Source organism: Lytechinus pictus, chromosome 2 (assembly GCF_037042905.1).
Source record: "Lytechinus pictus isolate F3 Inbred chromosome 2, Lp3.0, whole genome shotgun sequence".
NCBI classification, from domain to species: domain Eukaryota; kingdom Metazoa; phylum Echinodermata; class Echinoidea; order Temnopleuroida; family Toxopneustidae; genus Lytechinus; species Lytechinus pictus.
In genome coordinates, this window is record NC_087246.1 from 35,310,920 (window position 1) to 35,334,983 (window position 24,064).

The following is a 24,064-nucleotide window of genomic DNA, read 5'->3' on the forward strand; positions in this document are numbered from 1 at the left end:
GCATTTTAACTTGATCATCTAATCTTGTGACAGATTTCGACCAAAAATTCCTTTCTTATTCTTTTTATCTTCCTTTCTTTTTTTTCTGGGGGAAGAGCCTCACAAGTACCCATATGTAGACCAATGGTCAAATGAGAGAGTAGTAGTTATTTATTTCTTTAAAAAAATATTCTATATGGACACATAATTCATTGCCCAATGAATTTATCACCGCTGTCTTTTATGAGCCAAATTTGAGGTTGCTTGAGGCTGCAGCCGAGAAAAAAAACTCTGAAAATGTATATATTATTTTTCCCATGATAATTATGACGATTTGGGTCATCTACCTAATGACAAATAGATGAGTCGTTATCAACTCTCATCTCTGGCGGCTTTTCTTCAAAATCTCATCTTTAACATCTGAGCCTTTATGTCGTTTTATTGGCATACATTCGTAATTCCGAAGCTTCGTTATTCCGAAGGCTCGGATATTCCGAAGGTTCGTTATTCCGAAGGTTCGTTATTCCGAAGGTTCGTTTTTCCGAAGGTTCGTTAGTCCGAAAACGAAATGAGGTTTGTTATTCCGAAGGTTCGTTAATCCGAAAAAGAAATGAGGTTCGTAATTCCGAAGGTTCGTTAGTCCGAAAACTAAATGATTAACTAACCTTATTTCGTTTTCGGACTAAAGCCCCTTTCACAATTGACGTACGACCTGTTTACGACCGCCTGCAACAGTTTTTTTCTTGTTGTTGCACGATCGATCTCTTGGTGTCTTGCGAGCACTCGCAGTGGTTGTAGACGAACGCACAAATTTGAGGTGGTCGGAGGTGGTCGTGACTGGTCGCATCTGAATTTGAACATGTTCAAAATCCAAACGCGATCAAATACGATTGATTTACTCGCATCAGGTCGTACCATCGGTCGGGCGATCATCGTGTGAGTGTTGTTCAACGTTGTACGACTTGGTGCGAGAGGTGACACAACTACATATAGTCGCATTTAGTCGACTGGAGGTCGTACAACACTTGCACATGCGCTATATACCTACAGAGACCAGTCTTGCGACTGGTTGCAATAATATAAGACTGTTGCAAGACCGATCGAAATTACGGCTTACAACATTCCACTATCGTTGCATTCGCATGTATGCAACCGTACAGCCCCTTTCACAATTGACATCCGACCAGTTTACGACCGCCTGCAACAGTTTTTTCCTGCTGTTGCACGATCGATCTCTTGGTGACTTGCGAGCACTCGCAGTCGTTGTAGACGGTCGCACGAACTCGAGGTGGTCGTGACTGGTCACATCTGAACTTTGAACATGTTAAAAATCCGAACGCGATCAAATACGACCGATTCACTCGCATCAGCTCGTATCCGGGGTCGTACCATCGGTCGGGCGATCATCGTGGGAGTGTTGTTCAACGTTGCACGACTTGGTGCGAGAGGTGGCACAACTAAGTAGTCGCATTTACTCGACTGGAGGTCGTACAACACTTGCACATGTGCTAGCGACCTACATGTACAGAGACCTGCCTTGCGACTGGGTGCAATAATATGATGGGCCATAAGACTGTTGCAAGACCGATCGCAACGGCTTACAACATTGCACTACCGTTGTGTGCGACCGTTCCCCCCGCAATCCCTCGTGCAACACTCGCATGTGATCGCACGAGCACAATAGGATCATAAGCGACTTACTCGTGCAACGGGTTTTACTGGTTGTTTTTGTTGTACGACAGCTGTTGCAACTGTGAAAGCCTCTGTGCGATATTATGAGATGACTGGCGATTGATGCCTGTTGCAGCCTGTCGCACGACCAAAAGGTCGCAAATAGTCGTACGTCAATTGTGAAAGGGGCTTAACGAACCTTCGGAACAACGAACCTTATTTCGTTTTCGGATTATCGAACCTTCGGAATAACGAACCTTCGGAATAACGCCACAAACGTTCGGATTAACGAACCCTTTTACGTTTTCGGATTAACGAACATCGAGGTATAGGCAATTTACGTGTTTCGGAATAAAGAACCTTCGGAATTACGAAGTGTAACCGTTTTATTGACAATCTGATGGTGGTTGATACCTTGGTAAGAAGAATATCTTCTTTCCTATTCCTTGCTTGATGATCTGTGGAGTCTGTAGTGTAAGTCGCGATCGCCCTTTGACAAGTATCCTTGCTTCTTGTCGCTTCACCCTGTCTGTCACCTAAGCATCACAAATTGAGTAAAAAAAAAATCCTTATTTTTTTTGTATTATTTTTCATTAAGTTTTTATTTTCTTTCAAATCGAACGTTAGGCTATCCATATTTTCTAATGATCCTTTGTCACGAACGTATGTTACGGTCTTAAACTGTAAACTGCTGCTATAGCGTAACTCGCTCCCTAGCTTATTGAAAATGTGTCCAGTGTGTGCGCGCATTGCCTCTGTGTTGTTTGGTACCATTATTTGTTGGCGATATTACATGCAGATTGCAGATATATCGACGGAATGAAGTGTATTAGATCGTATAAATTCACTCCTGCAATTATATAATTACTCCCTAACATTACATAACCGATATAGTACGATTCTTTTGATAATAATCACGTATTTTATGGAAAATTGGTGGTACCGTTTACTGACGTGATTTTCTCGCACCAACTCCCCATTCAGTGCTGGCGTGTACATTATTTATTTGCAATAGAACACTTTTTCGCGAACTTACCCGGCGAGTTGCAGGTTAAGCCCGAGTCGCTTATAAGCTCGTAACAAACGTAGGTCTGCGTCTCCAAATTATTAATCCGTTAAACATTCAGATTTACATTTAAAAAAGGGTAATAAATTGATTAAGATGTTAATGAACTAATGGTTATACGTGCAGTAAATTAGTAGTGCTAGTGGTACAAAATAAGCCAAATATGTGTGCTTCAAACTCCCCGTGAAATGAATATGATCAAGGTTAGCATTATAACGTTTTCAAAGGTTTTGTCATTACCATTATTGTGTTTTGTATAACAAAGTATCATTTGATTATTCGTAACAGCTGTGAACTGAGAGGATATTCTCGTTTGGACACATTTGGTAAGAAGACCGAACAAACCGTTTGTTTTGAACATGATGAAAATAATAGCAGCGGTTGTAACATAAAACAAATGACTACAATCTTTTGTACACGGCTTGCAATACTCTGAATTGAACAATCAATTGCATTTCTTATGTTACAAGGCAATGATCATATTTTTCTCCTGCATCACGCGATCCAATATACCATCAGTGCTGACTTTGAAAACTACTATAACATAAAATTATTCATGAAAACACAATTCATATAACAGGGGCCGCGGAAGCCGGGGGGGGGGGGCTTCAGCCCCCACTTTTTTCCAAAACCGTGTACAAAAACGTAAAAATGACCACAGGATTGTGATTTTTTGCATGGTCAGCCCCCCACTTTGAAAACCGTTCCGCGGCCCCTGTATAATGATATAATACTATGTTCATTGACAATAAATGACACTTGACCTTGATAATGTGACCTAAGACTTGTCAGTGATACTTGATTACCCCTATATCCATATTTTATCAACTATATCTATAAACTTTGAAAGTTATGATGGTAATTCAACAAATACTCCCAACATGGCAAAAGTTCATTGACCTTAAATGAACTTTGACCTTGGTCATGTGACCTGAAACTCGCACAGGATGTTCAGTGTTACTTGATTACTCTTATGTCTAAGTTTTATGAATCAGATCCATAAACTTTCAAAGTTATGATGGTAATTCAACTAATACCCCCAACTTGGCCAAAGTTAATTGACCTTAAATGACCTTTGACCTTAGTCATGTGACCTGAAACTCGCACAGGATGTTCAGTGTTACTTGATTACTCTTATGTCCAAGTTCCATTAACTAGGTCCATATACTTTTTAAAGTTATGACGAAATTTCAAAAACTTAACCTTAGGTTAAGATTTTGATGTTGATTCTCCCAACATGGTCAAAGTTCATTGACCCTAAATGACCTTTGAACTTGGTAATGTGACCTGAAACTCAGGAAGGATGTTTAGTAATACTTGATTAACCTTATGTCCAAGTTTCATGAACTAGGTCCATATACTTTCTAAGTTATATATGCTGTCATTTCAAAAACTAACCTTCGGTTAAGATTTGATGTTGACGCCGCCGTCGGAAAAGCGGTGCCTGTAGTCTCACTCTGCTATGCAGGTGAGACAAAAAAAAACCTCAATAAATTTCATCCGCCTTACAACAGAAGAGACTTTTTACCTTCGTCATGATGTCATCAAGATGATGAGCATGCGCACTAGCTATGAGCTCCTCACAGAGGGCTTGGATGAACCAGGATCCATTTTGTTTGTGACGTAGTGAAAAATAACCTGTCAATGGCAAACAAAAGTGTGAGAGATCATGACAAAACAGATTTAGTTGCTTCTATATTTCCGCGATCTCTTATGACACATCACAACCCTCTCCAGGACAGCGTGTACGCTTTTTGGGAGAGCACTTCTTCCAGGTTCAAGGTTATGCTTTATAACTTTCTCTTCCCCTCTATACTATATTTTCAAACCCCCTCATCGTTGTCTATCTTTTCCTTTCACGGTGCAACCCATCCCTCTTACACACAATTATTTTCTATACGGTACGCTGACACATACATCACACACGTACCTCAGCTTACGCACCCGCCCACACACAGACGCACCCACCCACTCCGGCTCGCACAGTCACATTTTTTTGCGCTCCCACACCTTATTGCAATCTCCATGAAATTATCACGTCCCCTTTCTCTCTCTCTCTCACCATGGTCTCACCACGGACCTATGGTCTCACTCACTTCCTATCCTTGTGATTTACCTTCTGAGGTTGCATGAGCAATGTATACATCTGCATTGTCCGGTACACTATCAATATCCAACTCTCCTTCCACTCTACGAAGTGATGGTGTTAAACAATCTTCTTCATTTGTTACCGTAGTAACCCCTCCATCTACTCCGTCAGTCGTCAAAGTGTCCGTGTCCAATCCAGGTTCTTCTTTAATGTTTGAAGGAGATGGATCGGCACTAGGCGTTGGGTTATCTGAAAAAGGTAGGTTTTGTATAAAAAAAAACAGAAAACATTCATATGATAATAAATTATTATGTCCATTGACCCAAAATGACCTTTGACCATGATCATATGTGACCTAATAGGTGAGCAAAACAATCATTCACACTTGATTACCCTTGTATCTAAGTTCCATGAATTACATGTAGATCCATAAACGTTATAAGTTATGAAACCAATTCAGCAAATACCCCAACACGGCCAAAGTTAATTGACCTTACATGACCTTTGATCTTGGTCATGTGACCTGAATCTCGCATAATATGTTCAAAGATACTTGATTGCTCCTATTTCCAAGTTTCATGAACTACATCTATAAAATTTGTAAGTTATGATGACGATTCCACAAACACCCCAAACATGGCCAAAGTTCGTTGACCCAATGTGACCTTTGACCTTGGTCATGTCGGTCACCATATCACATTTTCCATATGCCATGTTCATGAAATATTCAATTGTTCCTCTTTCAGCTTTCATGTTACCAACTCTATAAAAAAATGACAACAAAGGTTTATCGCATTGGGAAAATATAGAAAAAAAGCACACCCGAATAGTTTTGTTGGAGGGGGACTTCGTTCAATTATGTAAGTGGTGAAGTACAGGTCATCTAACACGTCAAATATCATGCATAGACTAATGCATTTTGCATAATTCTTAATGCATATTGATGAGACAATTGGAAAGACATTTTGAACAGTATTGGCTACGATTGCTATTTTATCTTTATCGGAAAATGGGTATAATCAAAAGCATGTGAATTCTTGTTTCGATTTCCTTGTTTTTTCTTAAAAACTCTTCCCTGCTGGAAAGAAGACGGTGTCACAAAGCGTGATCATAGTGTGCTCGCAGTGTGGACTATGTGCAAATATCATTCACACATTTAAAATGCACAAATTCTACAGTGCGGAGATATTTTCACACTGTGGACACCTCGAAAGTATGAGTGTTCATAGCGTGTTCACATGGTAAATTATGTGGATATGTGATTCACACTGTTGAAATATTTAGTGTGAATGTGATTTCACACTGTGTCCCACACTGTGGGACACTGCGTTCTTTACTTTACAGTTGGTGTTAAAAGGGAAATGGTACTAATTTTTGGTTGGGATGGTTACCTCCACGGCAGGCCTGGAAGAACATGATCTTTGGTTTTCCGATCAAAGCTCGACAATTGTTCCCAGAGAACATGTTCTTGATTTCCCCGACGGTGACGACTTTCTGATCAGTACCAAGAATTCCTTCTGAAACCCCATGGCTCATGAAGACCAAGACAACAGAGGTGTCAGAGGGCGAGATCTTTTGTTTTAGACTCTCCAGTTTTTCTCTTATCTCCTTTTTGTATGAGAAATGGATAAGACAAATAATATGATCAGGAACACAGATCTCACAAGCAGTGGCGTGATTTCGACGCGCCAAACGTGGCAAGATAGATTTCTAAAATGTTGCGAGCGAACAATTTTTTAGACCTTTTTTTATACGAAATGCTTATGTTGTGATCGATTTTGACAATATAATCATTTAGTAAATAAAATAATATTTTATAATTTTTCACTCTCGGGGGGGGGGGGGGTCGTGGAACTGTAGGGGAAGGCGGGGTAAGTTGAGCATAGGGGCAAGTTGAGCCACCACCCCCAGGCCAATAATGAATGAGTCAGACATTGTGGTGGTGTCATGTATTGATGACCCATTCCATAACCCTAAACCCCACCACATTGTTTTCAACTTTAAAACAAAAAGTACTTTTTTTAGAGGGAAAATGCAAATTTCAGCCAAAAAAGTTAAAAAGGGTGTGAAATTGATAAATGCTTTTTACCCACACATGTCTTTAAATATAATAAAAGAAATAGGAACAATATTGTTAGTCCAGGTATGGATTCTCATTCTTATCATAGTCTTTTACATGATGGATGCATAAGAAATGTGTGGATGTGAAAATATCGCATGGGGTAATTTGAGCCAGCCAACATGGGGCAAGTTGAGCCATGGTAATTCTTATGGTAATGTGTAATAATAAAATAAAACCTTAAAAAGCCATTGATATGCAGACAGAAAAGAGCAAATTCACATGACAGTTATTTTACTTTAAGAGTATGTTAGTATTTATAGAGAATTACCAAGTGAAAAGACTTTGAATACAAATTGACATGCTGGTTCTTCCCGCATACATGTTGTACATAGTTTTTGTGGCTCAACTTACCCCAGAAGGTGGCACAACTTACCCCACAGATGGGGCAAGTGGAGCCATTTGACATCGTTTTTTTCAAAGGTCACAATGACTTTCAATGTGGGGGTAGAAAGTTATACATAGGTGAATAACATATCCCAAGAGTCAAATTTAAAGGCAAGGTACTTATTTCTACAAGATTATTATTCATATCAATTCTAAAATGCAAAAAGTGTCACAACTTACCCCGCCTTCCCAGTGGCGTACCTAGGATTTTCCACAGGGGGGGCAAAACCGTCCGCCCAAAAATTTGACAAGCAAAAAAAAAAAAAAAAAAAAAAAGGTCTTCGATCACAAATTTCGTTCCAGGAAAAAATTGACAAGCAAAAAAAAAAAAAAAAAAAAAAAAAAAAAAAAAAGGTCTTCAAGCTCGTCAGGGGGGCATTACAGGTCTTAAAGCTCGTCAGGGGGGGGCAAAGATACGTTTTTGCATGGGTTGTGACTCGTCTGTGGGGGGGCAGAGTGCCCCCCCTGCCCCCCCCCCCCCGTATGTACGCTAGTGCGCCTTCCCCTATGCCAGTGCAGCTCCCCCCCCCCCCCGCCAAGCAAAAAAAGTGTTCACAACCATCTTAAACGAGATTGCAAGACAAATATATGATTTATTTTTATGCATTTAAGTTACATTTTCCACTCCCAATCCTCTGTTGTTCTCTCTATCTCTCACCACAGGGGCGTCGATCCATTTTTTCAGATTGGGGGGGGGGGGGGCAAAATCACAAATCAACGTTCCAAAGGCGTTCGATCACACAAAATGAACAAACCACCCCCCCACACACATAGGCCTATATATATATATAGGCATACATATATATATATATATGTTCATGAGAAAGAGACACATATCTCACCAACAAATTAATATGCGAGCGCGAAGCGCGAGCTGAAATTTGTTAGTATACTGACCTGGAAACGGGAAAAAGGTACCTGTTTAGGACTTTTTGTAGTAACTCATGAGGACAACATGTATCTCACTAACAGATAATGAGAGTGCCGAGAGCGAGCTGAAATTTATTTATATTCTGACCTGAAAGCTTGATATTCTAAGCGTTTTGAGTACCAATAATTAAGATGGGTATGTAAATGAACAATAGATGCGAAGCACGAGCTGAAAATTTTGACATTTCTAATTGAAAAAATGACAGTTTAATGGACGTTTTTAATAAAGAACAAGATATATATCCAAAAAAGATTGTTGCAAATCGAAGCAGGAGTTCTTTTGAGGTTAAGAACTGAAAAGGGGACAATTTCATCTATTTAATAACGAAAAGTATGGGTTTTTGCTAGAAAAATGATGCGAGCGCGAAGCGCGAGCTGAAAAATTTTATATTCCAATTTGAAAAGCAGACATTTTGAGCACGATTTTAGATAAAGAACGAGTTGTGTATTTCAATCTCGCTTGCTGATTTCTGTGTAACATTATAATCTCATTATTTTATTTTTGCACATGCGGAATTATTGGGGGGCAAAACGATATGTTTGCCCCCCCAATATTTTCATTGATGGGGCGATCGCCCCCCTGCCCCCCCCCCCCCCCCAGGATCGACGCCTCTGTCTCACCACCCTCTCCTTTCTCTTTCATTGTATGTATCTGATTATTTTGAAAGGCAGATGCTGCGCAGTAACACGAACGCCACAATTTTATTGCAATCGATAAACATTCATCATGACTGTCAACCTTATATCAGCTTTGATCGGTGTGAAGTCGCTTTCCTTGATGTGTCTGCAGTGACTTATGTAGATTCACCTTTTTGGAGTACATTTAGTGCCAAATTTGAAAGACGTTACCTTAGCAGAGAGATTTTCGGCTTCGTCAGACTTGTAGCCAATCTCAGTGAAGACACGCTTGACATTGTCCAAATCAACTTCAGATCCCTTTCTCTCAATGGTTCTATCAGAGTGAAAGGTGTAGTTGTTGAGGATGAAGACAGTACCCTTATGTCTCTGGTCCATAGCGTAGCACTGAAAGCAGCAATGATCATGAACGAAGTCAAGAATCAATTAACAATAATCCAATTTATCTAGAGGTGACGTGGACAATATGATACAGTTTACTTTCTTTCATGTTTTAAACTTGTGATGAAAGATTCGAATAATGGAAATATATCAATACAGGTACTTGGTGTAATAATTAGCAGATCTCCTTCCCTAACCCCCCCCCCTAAAACGTCTATTTAATTACCTCTTCTCGATTGAATCCTACTTCTGTTACGTTGGCTCTCTTGATCTTTCCGGCTTGATAAAACCCATCGACATCTGGCGGAACGTCTGCATGAAAAGCATATAAATGGAAAGGGACTTGAAGACGGAGCGAAGTTTTGGCGCAAAACGAGTAAGTAAATTAGTTTTGTTCCATTGAATCCTATTCTAATATTTAGCGCACTCGTTCTCGTCCTGTAGTACCCTTAGTCACACGAAAGGCGGAATGAGCCGGAATGCCGTCGGAATGAAAATTCTTGGCACACTCCTGGATATTCGAAGTGCATTCTAAAGATTCTGACTGCATTCTGAGTGCATTCCAAATATTCGGGACCATTCTTGTGTCCGGCCCGAATGTTTTGCTCATGCTCAAAACTCAAAACTGGTAAAAATATCGAACGGCATTCAAATTGCTGTCCAACAGCATTCTAACTGCATTCCAAATATTCTGACGACATTTCAACAACATTCGAAAGATTCCGATCGCATTCATGGGAGAATCGAATGGCATAAAAGCACGGCTAGCTGTTGCTGCAACGTCACTCACTACTGAGGAGCATTGAGGTCATCGAACGGCATTTTTACAAATTTAGATCAATTCGAAATTCCCTCCCGAATGTTGCTCGAAATTTGAAAAAAAAAAGTGTGACGGGGGCTATCTGTAAGATATTTAAGTGTTCTGTAAGATATTTAGGTGTTGAAGTTGATAGTAATCTCATATGGAATGTTCATGTCAAACATGTCAAACATCTTTGTAGATCAATATCATTTAAGTTACATGCTTTAAGACATTTAAGTTCAACTCTTAAACCAGATTTACTTAATACTTTATATAAAGTAACTATTCAGCCATGTATAGATTATGCTTGTTCCGTTTTGGGTAATTGTTCATTGAAAAACGGGAACTTATCATAAGACTGCAAAGGCGAGCGGCACGTATTGTAATGAAAGAATATGATTTTCTATTAGTTGTACAGATTTAATGAAGAAACTGAAATGGCAATCTTTTGATACAAGGAGGGATTATTTTTTATGTATTTTAGCTTACCAATGTGTATATGGCCTTGCACCTATTAGACTCTGTAATGATATTGAACTATTTATTGATAGACATGGAATGTATACACGTAATGCTGATTCATTACCTAAGCCAAATATTGATTGAAAGTTTCAAGCAATCCTTTAAATATAGTGCAATAAAGACATGGAACTTCTTGCCAAATGAACTCCAGAATATTTCAAACCTCCTACATTTCAAGAGGTCGTACAAAAACAAGTATTTATAAAATGACAGTAGACAATATTTTATTGTCTAATCATAGTCAATTCTGTATTATGTTGTTGCACTCCTTTCTTCCCCCCCCCCCCTCTCTCTATCTACTTCTGCCATATACTTAACCACACTATCTCTAACTTACCTCTCTCTATCTTCCCGCTCTTTATATTTTTTGTGCAACTTTTATTGTAAATTAAGCATACGCAGTATTTTAACTTGATTAAGTTTGTATGCATTTTTATTGTTGTTTGATATTTTTAATGTAACAGGACCGTGTTGAAAAACAGTGTATTTTATCTGAACATGTTATCCTGTATAAAGATGTTTTAATAAATAAATAAACATAAAGTCCCAGCACCTGGAAGAAACATATAGCTTGACATTGAGTTTATTATGGATGAGTGAGTATGAAGAAGAATACTACATACCATGGATGTCTTCTCCAACTTCTTCATCAAGTATCGTGTACTGCAAGAAAAGTTCAAAACGTATTAATTTAGTTACATCAACGTTGATGAATGTAACTATGAAATATGATATATATTTTCCTTCAAAAGCAGGTCCTGTAATTTGGTCTGCAAAAGAAAAAAACATCGCAAAATACGTAGAAAGGGGAAAATTCAACAAAGTTTGCTAATCAATGAGAACCTTGGGAAAATAACGCCAAACATTTCACAAGAGTCAATGCATTGTTTAGGGTTGCGAAATATATGCATAAATCATGCCCTTTGGAAGGGGTCACCTTGTTTTGTGCAAAACAAATGAACCAATGGGCAGAAAAAGGATTTAACAAAAAATATCGCAAACAACATAAAATGAGTATTTGTTTTATTTACCATTTGCCAATCAATATAAAGCCAAACGTTTCACAAAAGATGCTTCAATATTATATTGTTTGGGGATGCGAAATATAGCTCGTTTACACCCCCGTCATCAGCACTCAAATAACATTAATTTAACATTCATGACATTAGCTTGATTCGAACTCAATTCATTATGTACACTGACTTAATGTAAACGTCTAACATAAATATAGTGGACATACCTGCTTCCTGCTGCGTCTGCGGCTCAACTTAAAAATGATATATAACAGTGGCAGAATGAGTAGAGGAAGACCTAGAAAGCCAATAAATCCCATCGTCTTGAATTCTGTTAAACAAAGCAGGATTATCATAAATCATCGATTTTATTACCATAAGTTTAGTTTTAGTGAAACAAGTTTTGCTCTCAAACCTTCTCACATTCCGTAATCTTTCAAGCGATCCATAACTTGAGAATGGATAATAACATTCGAGGAATTTCTTCCTGCCGGGCACCCATTCACCTCACCTGGGTTGAGTGCAGCACAATGTGGGTAAATTTCTTGCTGAAGGAAAACACACCATGACTGGGAATCGAACCCACCTCCCTCAGATTGACAGACGAGAGTCATAACCACTAGACCACGACGCCCCCACATAAGTTCGTTATGAGTAAAGTTGGCATGATATCGTTGTCCTTAGGGGCCCTTTGGAAAACTTTAAGGATATAAGGTACAATCTTTGCTTTAAAAGTTTGAAAAAAATCCATTAATCAGCAAGACTGTCTCTAAAATGAAACGTGATTGTAGAGAACTTACTGTGTGACGTTCCAGGGAGAGCAGTCGTAGAAGGTCCAGTCTTCGGAGAGGAATGACTTTGTGTTGTAGAACTGTCTGTCGTGATAGGATCCGCGTTGGGAGTACTAGCAGTAGGGTTCGTCTTGGGGGTATGGTTTCCCTTGGTGGTATGATTCTTTGTGGAAGGAGTCACAGAAGAATCAGTTGTAATCGTTGTATCAGTTTCAACTGCTGGGGTTGTTTCCGTTATCGGTGGACTCGGCTTTGTGATGGGACTTGCCATCGTGGGATCGTTGTGCCATGTCGTATGGCCCCTCCTTGTTGGAGGAACTGTCGTTGTTTTGGAAGGCGAACTGCTTGTATGAACATGCTTCGTCGAAGAGTTTGTTCCGGTCGTTGTGGCGGTATGGGTGGTTGTTTGTTCCTTTGCTGTTGACAAGAAATAGAAATCAAGAAGGGAAATCACATTTGTTTAACTTTCAACTTTAAATTATCAGATAATCAAAACTTTTCCATAGATGGCGCAATAATCTTAATCAAACATAATACTGTATAATGGACTAATTATTAATGAAACGTGTCGATATAATCCATTAGAAGAAAAAAAAAATCGCCCAAAGAACAACTTGGAAAGATCTTTAAACATGTTAAAAGATTTTAGGATCTTCGTAAAAACATAATTACAAAATCAAGGGAGCGGGGATTATATCACACCTTGACAACGTGGTAATTCATCGGACAGAGTGCCATTCGGCAGGCATTTGATGGTAGAACTTCCGACCATAGTGAAGCTAGAGTCACTGCAGGCAAATCCACACACGGTATCACATTTGATGCCTTGATTTGGCGGGCAAGTTCCTTGGATTAACAGGAGCGGGGACGAGTAAGCCGGCAGAAAGCAATTCGTTGATTCTGCAGTGATGAAGAGAAGGAGGTATCGTTAAAGGTATTATATGATACAACCTCACTGACCAGCGTCATCACAATTCATAAATGATTCATTTAGTTATACAAGAAGAATGGGAATTGATTTGTCAAAATGAATGATCACTTTCATTAGACTTGCAAATTGATGGTAGAATTAAATCGCTGTTTTCAAAAGTCGGAATCGCAAATCTTAATCTTACAAAGACACTCTCTATTCCAATAGAAATAATTAACAAACAAAGGAAGTTGGACTACTGATGTTGCAATTATGAGCAAAAGCTGGTTTTCATTGTGACTAAAATGGATTAAAGGTGAAACATATTTTGACCTTGCTGACGTCAAAGTGGTATAACATGTTTTGGGGGATTTAGATTCTTCAAACAATAAATGTTAAGATAATTTGAAAGATATTTTCTATTGTTTTAATTTCGCCATGCCTAATTCGCATGTTATTTCTGCTTTAAAAAAAACAACGGAACGTAACGTAAAAGGGTGCATGATGATGCGGTAAGTAGGCCTACCTTTCATGTAACCAGTAGATACAAGCCTGTTGACCATGGCATCTGTAGACTCCTGAACTGCAGCATCTCGGGTGTAAGCGGATTTTGCCATTACCCTAAACCCGGTCTGTGTGTCAGTCACAAGCGCATCGTAGGCGAAGGTCTCTCTGAACCATTTGTAGAGCCTCTTTTGGGATATGCTATAAAAGGTCCGACATGATATGCGATCCTGGAGATTTTAAGAATAGCAAAGTGCTGTCACAGCGGTATGTACCATCTAGGATAGCTTTGAGGGGGGGGGGGTGTTCATTGGGACTACTTTTTCCGTCCAAATAAAATTGAAATGTTCATTGACGTACTGTGGTTGGTGCCTCCCGAAATTGAATTTTGAGGGAAATAATTTCAATGAGCAAAATTTGCCTTTGGTAAAAGTATTTCGGACGCGATTTTGATTTAACCAATTATAAAAATTAAAATCAATCCAGTGTTTTAAACATAGATTTAAATCATCCAACAATGTACAGAACTGAATATTTACAACAAAAAATGTGGTTTACGACCTCGTGTTATGAGATTAGATCCTTAACAAAATAATCAGTTTTGCGCGCATACGTTTTGCCTCACGTGCAGCATGTACTGGTTATGGTCTTGAGATCATTGAGGATGATTTATCAAATAACTCTAATAGGATCCACATCTTTGTATTTTATGAAACAAATAAATTAACATACATTATTTTATTCTGATATCAGTACAATACCCAGGATCGAAACAAGAAATCCATACTCCCTTAGCTTTCACTTTAGACATTTTAAATTGAAAAAAAAAATGTTCCAATGTAGGTTTGTGAGGGTATAGATTTGCATCATTGGAGTTATTAGGGTCTTTTCGATTTGTACATTGACTATAGTGTGCGACTACGTAATAAACGATCTAGGTTGTTTTGTGTTCCGTGCAAATGGAGTGGGGCACCGAGCAGTAGCGTACCTAGGATTTTCCACAGGGGGGGGGGGCAAAATCGTCCGCCAAAAAATTTGACAACCACAAATAAAGGATTACATACCAGAGAAAAAAATGACAAGCAAAAAAAAATAAAAAAATAAAAAAAATAAAAAAAAGGTCCTCAACAGGATATAAAGGACATTTCGCACCAGAAAAAAAATTGACAAGCAAAAAAAAAAAAAGGTATTCAACTTCATAGGTATGCTAGTGGCACCGAGTCATGCCAGGCAACGAAAGTCGTGTCTTGCATTACTTCACTCCACCATAATACGTAGTAGTCTACTAGTGTATATACATATGCAAATCGATAAGTCTATATCGAATAAGCTAATAACGGATTTTTACCGTGCTGGTTACGTCTTCATATGATATATATGGGAACTCCCTAAATTCTGCCCATCTTCTGTCTGCCTCTGTGAATCATATTTGAATAAAAGAAGAAAAAACACAATCAGTGTCTGGGAAATTTGTGATATTTTAGCCTGAAAACTGAGCATTCTAAGCATTTTTGTAACCAGGAACAGGATGAGTATCTTACCAAACAATAATAGATGCGAGCGCGAAGCGCGAGCCAATCATTAACTTAAAAAATAACTGGAAAAAGGCACATTCCATTTTGAAAAAGGGATTTTTTTTTTTCCAATGGAGTAGTAGAAGTAGTGGTAAATTGTAATTACACACATTTAGATGCTGAATTCATCTTAATCAAAATGAGCGTTTGGGCACTATATACTGTATGTATCTCACTAATACAAAATAAAGCCAAAGTCCGCTTTTACACCATGCTGCCACCCAACTGTTACCAAGGTAGCTATATATATAAATAAACTGCACTGGGATCTTATGCATGAACTGAACAAACATTTGGATATGATATTCCTAAATAATTCTAAACAAAAAATAATTCCAATTATAAATATTTAATCGTTTATCACAATGAGCTATTCAAATCAAAATAAAAAAATTAAGAAAAACAAGATTTCAGGATGAAAATTGATGAAAGTGTTTTACATTAAGATTCAGTTTAAATCTCATGATTCTCAGTTTTGTTTCATCCAATGGAGAAATAGAAAGGAACGAAATGGATCACTCTTTGCTTTGAATGTTGATTTTTGCTTAATGTCAACAGTACGGAGACAAAAACCCCTTCTCACGGAAATTACAGGGTTTTTACCAGCCGAAAAAAAGTATTGTTATATGAAGTCCAAAGGTTGAGTGGGTATGCTGGTCCTTGAATTTCATTCGTATGCCGAAGAGAAGTTAATAGAAGTTTCAATTAAAGACAAAACACTCTTCAACAAAAAGCTGCTTTGAACAAAACACGAGAAAAGCATACAGTACAGGAAAGTTTATCAAAAGCGGATATAAAATAAGAAAGCTACATAAAGCATTTTTACGTTTTTTGTTTTGTTTTTTTTTTGACAAAAAAGTTACATGTATATGAACATCCTGGTCAGTATGCATATGCAAATGAGCGGTCCACGATGTAACACGCTCACTATTTATTTTGTATTTTGTCATAATTTTTTTTATGAAATATCAATTATTTTGGGTTCGTAGATTTCATAGTATACCAACAAAATTTCCAAATCTATTTTTTATCTCAATTCTCCCAATTTGCATCAGATTATTCAATTTCAATAAAAAATCAAAATCCCCTGGTAAAAAGCTCGGTCTCTTCGTCTCCTCTCATAATGTTCTTTAACGATTTTCTTTTTTTTTTCACACACATTATGGGGATAGTCCCGCGAGCGTGCTTGCTTGCAATGTTTTAACATTGTTTTTTTTTTTGTATAGGTCTGTTTATTTTCAATTCAATTCGATTCAATTTTATTTTCCAGTACTGGTAAAAAAAACATACAGTGCAAAATTAATGTTGCAAAGTACACTCTGTGAAAAAATAACAAGATCTCGCTTCCCATATTTTTCAGCAAATTCAATTTAGAAAAAAAAGGGAAATCTATTTTACGAATCCTAGCCATGACGTTATTTCCTTCAGCAAGAAATTGATCCGCATTTCGCTGTACTCAACACAGGGGATGTGAATGCGGGATTAATTCAAACAATGTCAAGAAGACCTAACTATTCTAATATCCTGATCATGTACATGATGTATGCACTGGACTGCACAGTACTGTCACTTCCTGTTCATTTGTACATAATATTTTATTTGCTATGTTGATCAGGGATGTCATCTCAAAGCGCTTTGTATCTCGCAGGAAAGGTGCTTTATAAATATGAAATATTATTATTATCATTATTATTGTTAATAGTAATAGTATTAGTAGTATTATTATCATTATTATTGTTGTTATTATTATTATTATAATTATCATCATCATCAGCAGCAGCATCATAACTCATTACTGTTTTTATTATCATGTCCATTTATTTATTTATTATTTTCATTTATTAATCTATTCATACCTTCATCAAAATATACCGCAGGAGGTGGAGTGGGATCCTTGCCATCCTTCAATGTGATTCTAGTTGTAAAGATTCCCGAAGTTATGTTGTTATCCATGACATCACCTCCATAAAGATTGGAATGTACAAGATCTCATGAAAAGAAAGAAAATAAATGATAATGTCATACACTAAAATAAAGTAGAGTGAATTTTCACCGAATAAGACAGACACACTTATTTGTATGGTAAGAATTGGCCTTAAAAATAAACTTTTGGGGGTAAATTTACACACAGCATTTCGTAAACTTAAAGAACAAGACAAAGAGACAAAAATAATCTGTGACCGATATTGGATAAAATGCTACTTAGAGTGGAAGGCTTCAAGCGGATAAAAGCAGTCAACAGCCTGCTCTCATTGCTGCTTGCTTTCAAAAATGATTAGAGGATTAACGAACACTGGTTTCACCTGAAACTTCTAGAATCCAACAAACATTAATCATACTAATCCAAAGGATATAAAGACTGACATTAAGCTACGTACGTAATATACTACTAAATACTGCCATAAATAAAGTTGTAAGATCAGTTTACACCCGCACATAAACACTCAATTCATTTTCATTTTATCTAATCCTCTTTGTTGCCTATATCAATCCTCTTTACTTCTCATTCGTTTTCCATGAATAATGGACATTTGGCAATTGTTCTGTTTCTATCAACACAATGGGGTGTATTCAATTGTAAAAATTTATTGAAATCCGGTATTTAATAACGTATTGCACATGATGGGGTGACCATAATTTGCGCAAATATGGGAAATTATCATGAAGCTGATTTTCAATCAAAAATTTCCAACAGTTCACACAAAATTAAACAAGATCATAAATACCAGACGGAAGGCAAGATCCCAAAGTCAAATTCGCTTGACAGAATTGTAAAGTAGGTTAAGGGTTTCGCTGGTATCGCGATCTCAAAATTTCTCAAAAAGGTAAGATAATTATATCAGATGGAGGTTGAAATGCCATAAATTTGGTTGGTATCTAATATTACTTACTTATTTGGAGACCTCTGCTTGCAAACTGGCGATTTCTTGATGCTTGCCGAGAAGTTCAGATTTTCTCGGACCGGACGCACAAAGGTAACAAAATTTGCCGATGTTTTGCAAATATTTTCATAGATGTTGAGACCTTACCTTCAAGAAAATTACCATTCTGAGTAATTTCAAGTCGCCTTTTAAGATATTAATTAGATGTAGAGATATTCGACCGTGTGCAAAATTTGGTAACGCGCAAATTAAGGTCACACCACCACAATTATACTTACTTATGTGTCGAGCAACACACACTGAAAACAATAGAAAGGATTTAATAGCCGCTGAAACTGCCATCACAATAGATATGAGGTCGTAAAGGAAATCAATATCTCTTGACTGTCATCTATTATTCTGCGAAAAACAACAAAGATGTTCAAAGAAGACAATCAGTGGCGTAACTACGGGGGGCATGGGGGGGCACGTGCCCCCCCCCCCCCAATCGGCTGACCAAAAAAAAAAAAAAAAAAAAAAAAACGGGAAAAAGGAGAAAAAGAGGGAGAAAGGAAAAGAAACGAAGTGGGAAAGAAGACATTATTGTTCATTATAATGTTATATTATATCATAATTATGTTATGTTATATTACATAAGAAACATTTTTTTCATAGTTTTATGAAACAAAATTTGCTCAGGGTCTATATGTCTTCATTGTTCCTGGTGCTCGCATTGTCTGTTTACCGAGATATGTATATAATCCTGTTGTACTAAAACCTCCCGTTTTCAAGTCAATATACACCAAACTGCCAAATATATTTCCTCGCACTTCGAGTTATTGTTTTATGTACAATAGTATGCTTCTTTTTCATGACTACTTAAAGTGATTGCCCCATTTTAAGGTCTTGATATAACACATTTCCTGTCCGTGCTTACGTTCGCAGTAGTGGATTGGTGAAATATGTCTGCTCTCCATGGATTCCTAGAATCAGTCCTTAAATGTCCCTCTTTCTAATCTGAATATCAAACATTTTCAGCTCGCGCATCGCGCTCGCATCATTTGGTTAGTGAACTACGTATGGTCTTCGTGAATTTCTACAAACAAGCCTTAAAATGCCCCTCTTCAGGTCTGATTTTCCTAAATTTTCAGCTCGCGGTTCGCGCTCGCAAGATTTGATTAGTGAGATGGGTATGTTAATCATTATTACAAGTGCTTTATGTGCATGTTTAGATGTAATTCTAACAAAATCAGCAAGCGCTTATTGGAACTCGCATTAGATGACTATGGTGAGATGTGTATACTCTTAATGGATTCCTAAATTATAGTCCTTAAAATCTTCCTTTTTGGGGGTCAATATTTACAAAAATTTCAGCTCGCGCTTCGCGCTCGCATTATTTAGCGAGACAGGTACATATCATGATTACAAAAGATTGATTATAATGTCCCTTTTTAGATCTAAATATCAAAAATTTTAAGCTCGCGCTTCGCGCTCGCATTATTTGACCAGTGAGAGACATATCCGTATAATGGCACTGTCCTTAAAATGTCTCTATTAAGTATACCTGGCAACTGGGCGCGCTTCGCGCGCTCACTTAGTGACTCAAAATTTTTGCTGGTGCCCCCCCAATGCCGTGACCCACGGTACGCCACTGAAGACAATTATATACATTTATAATGTTCTTTCCATATTTATTGAAGTAGGTTTTGGGGCACTCGCCCAACTCCCCCCCCCCCAAGTTCTTCGATAAAAAAAGTAAAGGGAAAGGGATAAATAAGGGAATGGAAGGAACAGGGGTGAAATATGATATAGATTTTTAATATTATGTCAAGCTATCACAAAATCAGAAATTTGTTTCGACAATATATACACACTTTTATAAAAAAAAATGTTTAAGTAAATCATGATTTGATATTTAATCAAAACAATGAATTGAAATAGGTCCGAATGATTTCAATTTTCGTAAAGCCAGACATAAACACACCGATATTCGGAGTTAGTAAGTTTTGGTTTGAATGTACAAGTAGAAATACTGATGTTTTAAACTATCTATGAAGGAACATAAAGTTGGAAAAAGTAAGAATGAGCACATTGTTAACTTCCGCTTTCTCCAAGTGCATTACTCAGATTCTTTTTTCGAGTTCATTACTGTTTGTAACTTCATAACACTTTGTTACTTCATGACAAATTGATTTTTGTATGAATTAATGTTTACGAAAAATGTAATGAAATGGAAGAAAATAAATGTTTATTTGAATTGAATTGAATACTGCATATAGGGGCTAGGCGTCGAAACATCACCCCTTACTGATAATTTCTAAATTCACTTTCCATACATTATTAAGGAACTTACTTTGATTCGTACAAGCCGTCTACTCTTTCAGGTCTATCTTGTTTATCGGCCACGTACTTTCCTCCTTTCGATATAGTCCTTTACTTCTATTCTATCCTGAATCCAGATTGTTAAACTGAAACCCTGAACGTCTGCTTTGTAAAATGTGGCATATCGATCGTTCTGCCAAATGAGGAAGTGGCGTTTTTACCCTTTTAACAACCTCTTTCGTCATGGAAGGGGGAGACATCTATTGCTGCGTCCCCCAATCCAAATAAAAAAGACAATCCTCCTCGCTGACGCCCACGCTTTGCATATTTACATCTTATTTCGCGCATACAATGTAAGTCAATTCAAGGGTAGTTTCAATATCAGTGGATTTAAATGTTGAAAGCATTGCCCTATGAATAATTGATATTTTAATTCAGGTTTTGTTTATGGTAGTTTATAATCTTTATGAAACTAGCTAAGACACATCGATATAGATTGAGTTGTTGATGATATCCTTTTCTCTTTAATGATTGTACGTTAATCCTTTGAATTGGAGATAAATCAAATGCAGTGATTTTCTGTAATCGTGCCAAAGCACGATACCTCAATTAGAACAATACTTTCAAATGAACTGAAAAGATATTCCAACAAGTGAAATTGATCAAGGATGATTCAATACTCCGTGCAGCCATTTCTCTGATTGGTGTGAAGACATTCGCTTTCTTTCTCCAATATTTCATAATTTCCCAGATCTATCAATTTGAGGGTATAAGAAGTGATTTTCGCTTGAGAGAACACATTGATAATAATCTTTATACATTATCGTCAAGGTCACTTGGCTTCCCGAAGAATCAATTTATTCCCGTATCCATCCCGATTCTAAATACAGGGCCCATTATGAGCGAGCGCAGCGATCGAGGGAAATAACTCTTTTTGTTGGTGGTGGTATGATTCATCGTTATAATGCACAATGGGCCTGTAAAATCCAAATTATAATTTAGGTCATTCAGGTCACTTCGCTTGCTTAATCCGTTTGTTTCCACGTCCATAAAATCTTAATATGAAGATATATGAGCGAGCGAAACGAGAGAGGAACATATGCTCTCTTTTCACTGTCAACGTCATGAACGTGTTACTTTGTGAGCAAAACACTTCATTTGCCAGTGCGACATCGATACCACCCATCTCATATCACACATCTCTTTCAAAAAATAATTATAAAATTTTGGTATTGCGTCGGCCGAAGAATTTCGGTTTCTACCTTCAAAAAATCGAAGCAAGCGACATTTTCTTTAAATCGTAGGATTTCAATATTTGGGCATGTCTTTAATAAGCCCCCCTGACTGTTGAAACTATATCATTTCTATGACTATTCACCTAATATTGAATTCAATTGTTGTTGATCTATGCATTGAGTAAAGAGAAATGTATCGTTTCGGCCAATATCTCAGTCGACACAAATGAATATCCAATTGGGTACGATATTAATGGGTTCTCTTGAAAATGAACCTCGTATATAAATAAAGGTGAAATTTGCAGTTACTAATATTAAACAAAATACATGTCATAGCAGTTTTATCGACATAATGCATACCCGATGCTAACGTCTATAATCAATATACAGGCGACATTGGCTCAGTTACAATGCGATAGGAGCAGAGTGTGCTCGGTAGCGTTCGGAAGAATGATTACCTTCATGCTACATATTTTACCTTTTTAAAATAAATTTCTACCCCTTTCCTTTCTTTTCCCTTTTACCCTTTTCTACCATCCTCCTTGTCTCATCTCCTCTCCTTTTTATTTTATTAACGTATTATGAGCATTCCCCCCCAAAAAAAAAAAATAATAATAATAATGAGGTGCCCCCCAAGACTCCCTTACACCTCATTTGCCCGAATTCTCGAAGGGTGGCTAACGTAGCCCGTGCTAACTTAGCCCACTGGGCTAACTATCCCCCATGGGCTAAGTTAGCCACCTTTCGAGAATTCGGACCATTAGGTTCCATAATTTCACAAACTGACTCGCGCAGAACTTTCAATTACAAACAGGCTCATGAAACTCTTCCAAGTCTTGTAATTTAAATGCAATTCTTTAATTCATTTAATAAGCTGATCAACTGCATGATTACACATAAAATTATTTTGCATCTATTGATAAATTTATAGCACTTATATCAAGTTAATAGGTCATACTGCTATCAGAAATATAGTTTCCATAGTTAGGAGTGTGGGTGGTCATTTTTTTTTGGACTAACGCAAGTCATGCCCACAAAAGAATACATGGTGTACCGTGAAACCTCTACGCCGATTCTTTCTTCACCATGGAACCCAGATTACAATTACGCCTAGCAAAGATCCAAATTCAAATAATGATTGGTTACAAATAAAAATGGCATTTTCAGTCTCGTTTTCAATTATTGGTAAAACTTCGTCAATCAATGACAGCGATACCGACGCTATGTGGTATTAGCACTCTTGGTTTCTGGTTCTTTAGTTATATTTCGTTCAAAAAGAGATTGTATTTCGGATAAAAGATCAGAATTGTATGAAATCGACTAATACTTAGGAATGCGTGGGAGACTGGGGTATCCATCTTTTCTTTCTAAACCACTCATCTATACGTACTATTAATTGTCACAACCAATAAATACGTGCGTAAAAATCAATTATTTGAAATCGTGTGCTATCTGATTTGGAAATGCTGAGATATTGTAGATGGAGTGTTCACTACCCAACAAAAAAAACCCGCTATTACGACAGATTCCCTCACAATGCACATAAGCTTGTATGATAGCTCTTCCTTAAATGGCAAATCTACAAACTGTAAAAGTACTTGAGTACTTAATCAAATCGAATAAAAACCAATCGAAATAGCATATTGTAAATCCAATCAATCTATAATCGATAAAGAAAAAATCAGTTCTTTTTCAACCACAATCTTGATGAAAATTAAAGGCCAAGTTCGGTGAGAAGTCGCGTTCCCATAGCTCTGACAGCAGCATGTATCTCTTCATAAGAAGGTTGGATCTGATTAGCAGGAAGAGCAAACCCGTATCGACCTGTATCGCGTAGTTCTATGGTATAGGAGTACTTGGCCCCTATACCCGAGTTCGTTGCGTCGGTCGTAAATGGGGCGTATCCAAAATCTTTGCTTGAGCCGGAGGTAGAATCTGTAGTCGAAATGTTATGAATGATGGAGGAGATAATGATGGTGGCGATTGATGATTCAAATTAAAATTCAAATTTATTTATTTCACTTCCATCAAACAAAAACAAATTGTATACCATATATAAACATAAATATTTGTATCCGTTGCAAAAAAAAAAATTAATGATACATATGTTGTGAAAAAACACTTAGACAATTTGGGCAACACATTGTAGGTTTTAAATATGTATACTATTTTTCAATAGAAATTAAATTAAAATGGAAATGGGGGGACCCACTAAAAAGCAATGATTGTACAATGTGGGCCCCTCAAAAAATAGATAACACAACAAATAACA

The 24,064-nt window shown here is 37.3% G+C and overlaps 2 protein-coding genes across 5 annotated transcripts in view; both read right to left on the reverse strand.

The window, feature by feature from the left end:
- On the reverse strand, nucleotides 1–21,248 carry LOC129280876 (caspase-2-like). 4 transcript variants are annotated; one of them, XR_010298426.1, is made up of 16 exons: nucleotides 20,589–21,248; nucleotides 18,535–18,655; nucleotides 17,231–17,362; nucleotides 15,149–15,216; nucleotides 13,823–14,030; nucleotides 13,089–13,286; nucleotides 12,396–12,803; nucleotides 11,823–11,926; nucleotides 11,206–11,245; nucleotides 9,485–9,570; nucleotides 9,091–9,264; nucleotides 6,197–6,413; nucleotides 4,833–5,054; nucleotides 4,245–4,354; nucleotides 1,846–2,186; nucleotides 1–705 (listed from the first exon to the last, which is right to left on the reverse strand). XR_010298426.1 is itself a non-coding variant. In XM_064115627.1 (15 exons), exons 2-15 carry the CDS (start codon nucleotides 18,596–18,598, stop codon nucleotides 2,037–2,039), a joined length of 2,181 nt encoding a protein of 726 aa, XP_063971697.1. In that variant the 5' UTR covers nucleotides 18,599–18,655; nucleotides 20,589–20,667; the 3' UTR covers nucleotides 86–2,036. The 4 variants fall into 4 exon arrangements, 3 of the variants coding, with proteins under 3 accessions (XP_063971697.1, XP_063971701.1, XP_063971702.1); XM_064115627.1 differs by having other exon boundaries at nucleotides 86–2,186; nucleotides 20,589–20,667; XM_064115631.1 differs by lacking the exon at nucleotides 20,589–21,248 and having other exon boundaries at nucleotides 86–2,186; nucleotides 18,266–18,593.
- LOC129280865 (carboxypeptidase B-like) overlaps nucleotides 21,064–24,064 on the reverse strand; it is a 17,817-nt gene continuing 14,816 nt past the window's right edge. Inside the window, exon 10 of the mRNA XM_064115633.1 lies at nucleotides 21,064–23,727. Coding sequence (XP_063971703.1) covers nucleotides 23,507–23,727 — 221 coding nt within the window. The 3' untranslated portion in view covers nucleotides 21,064–23,506. The remainder of the gene's footprint in view (nucleotides 23,728–24,064) is intronic.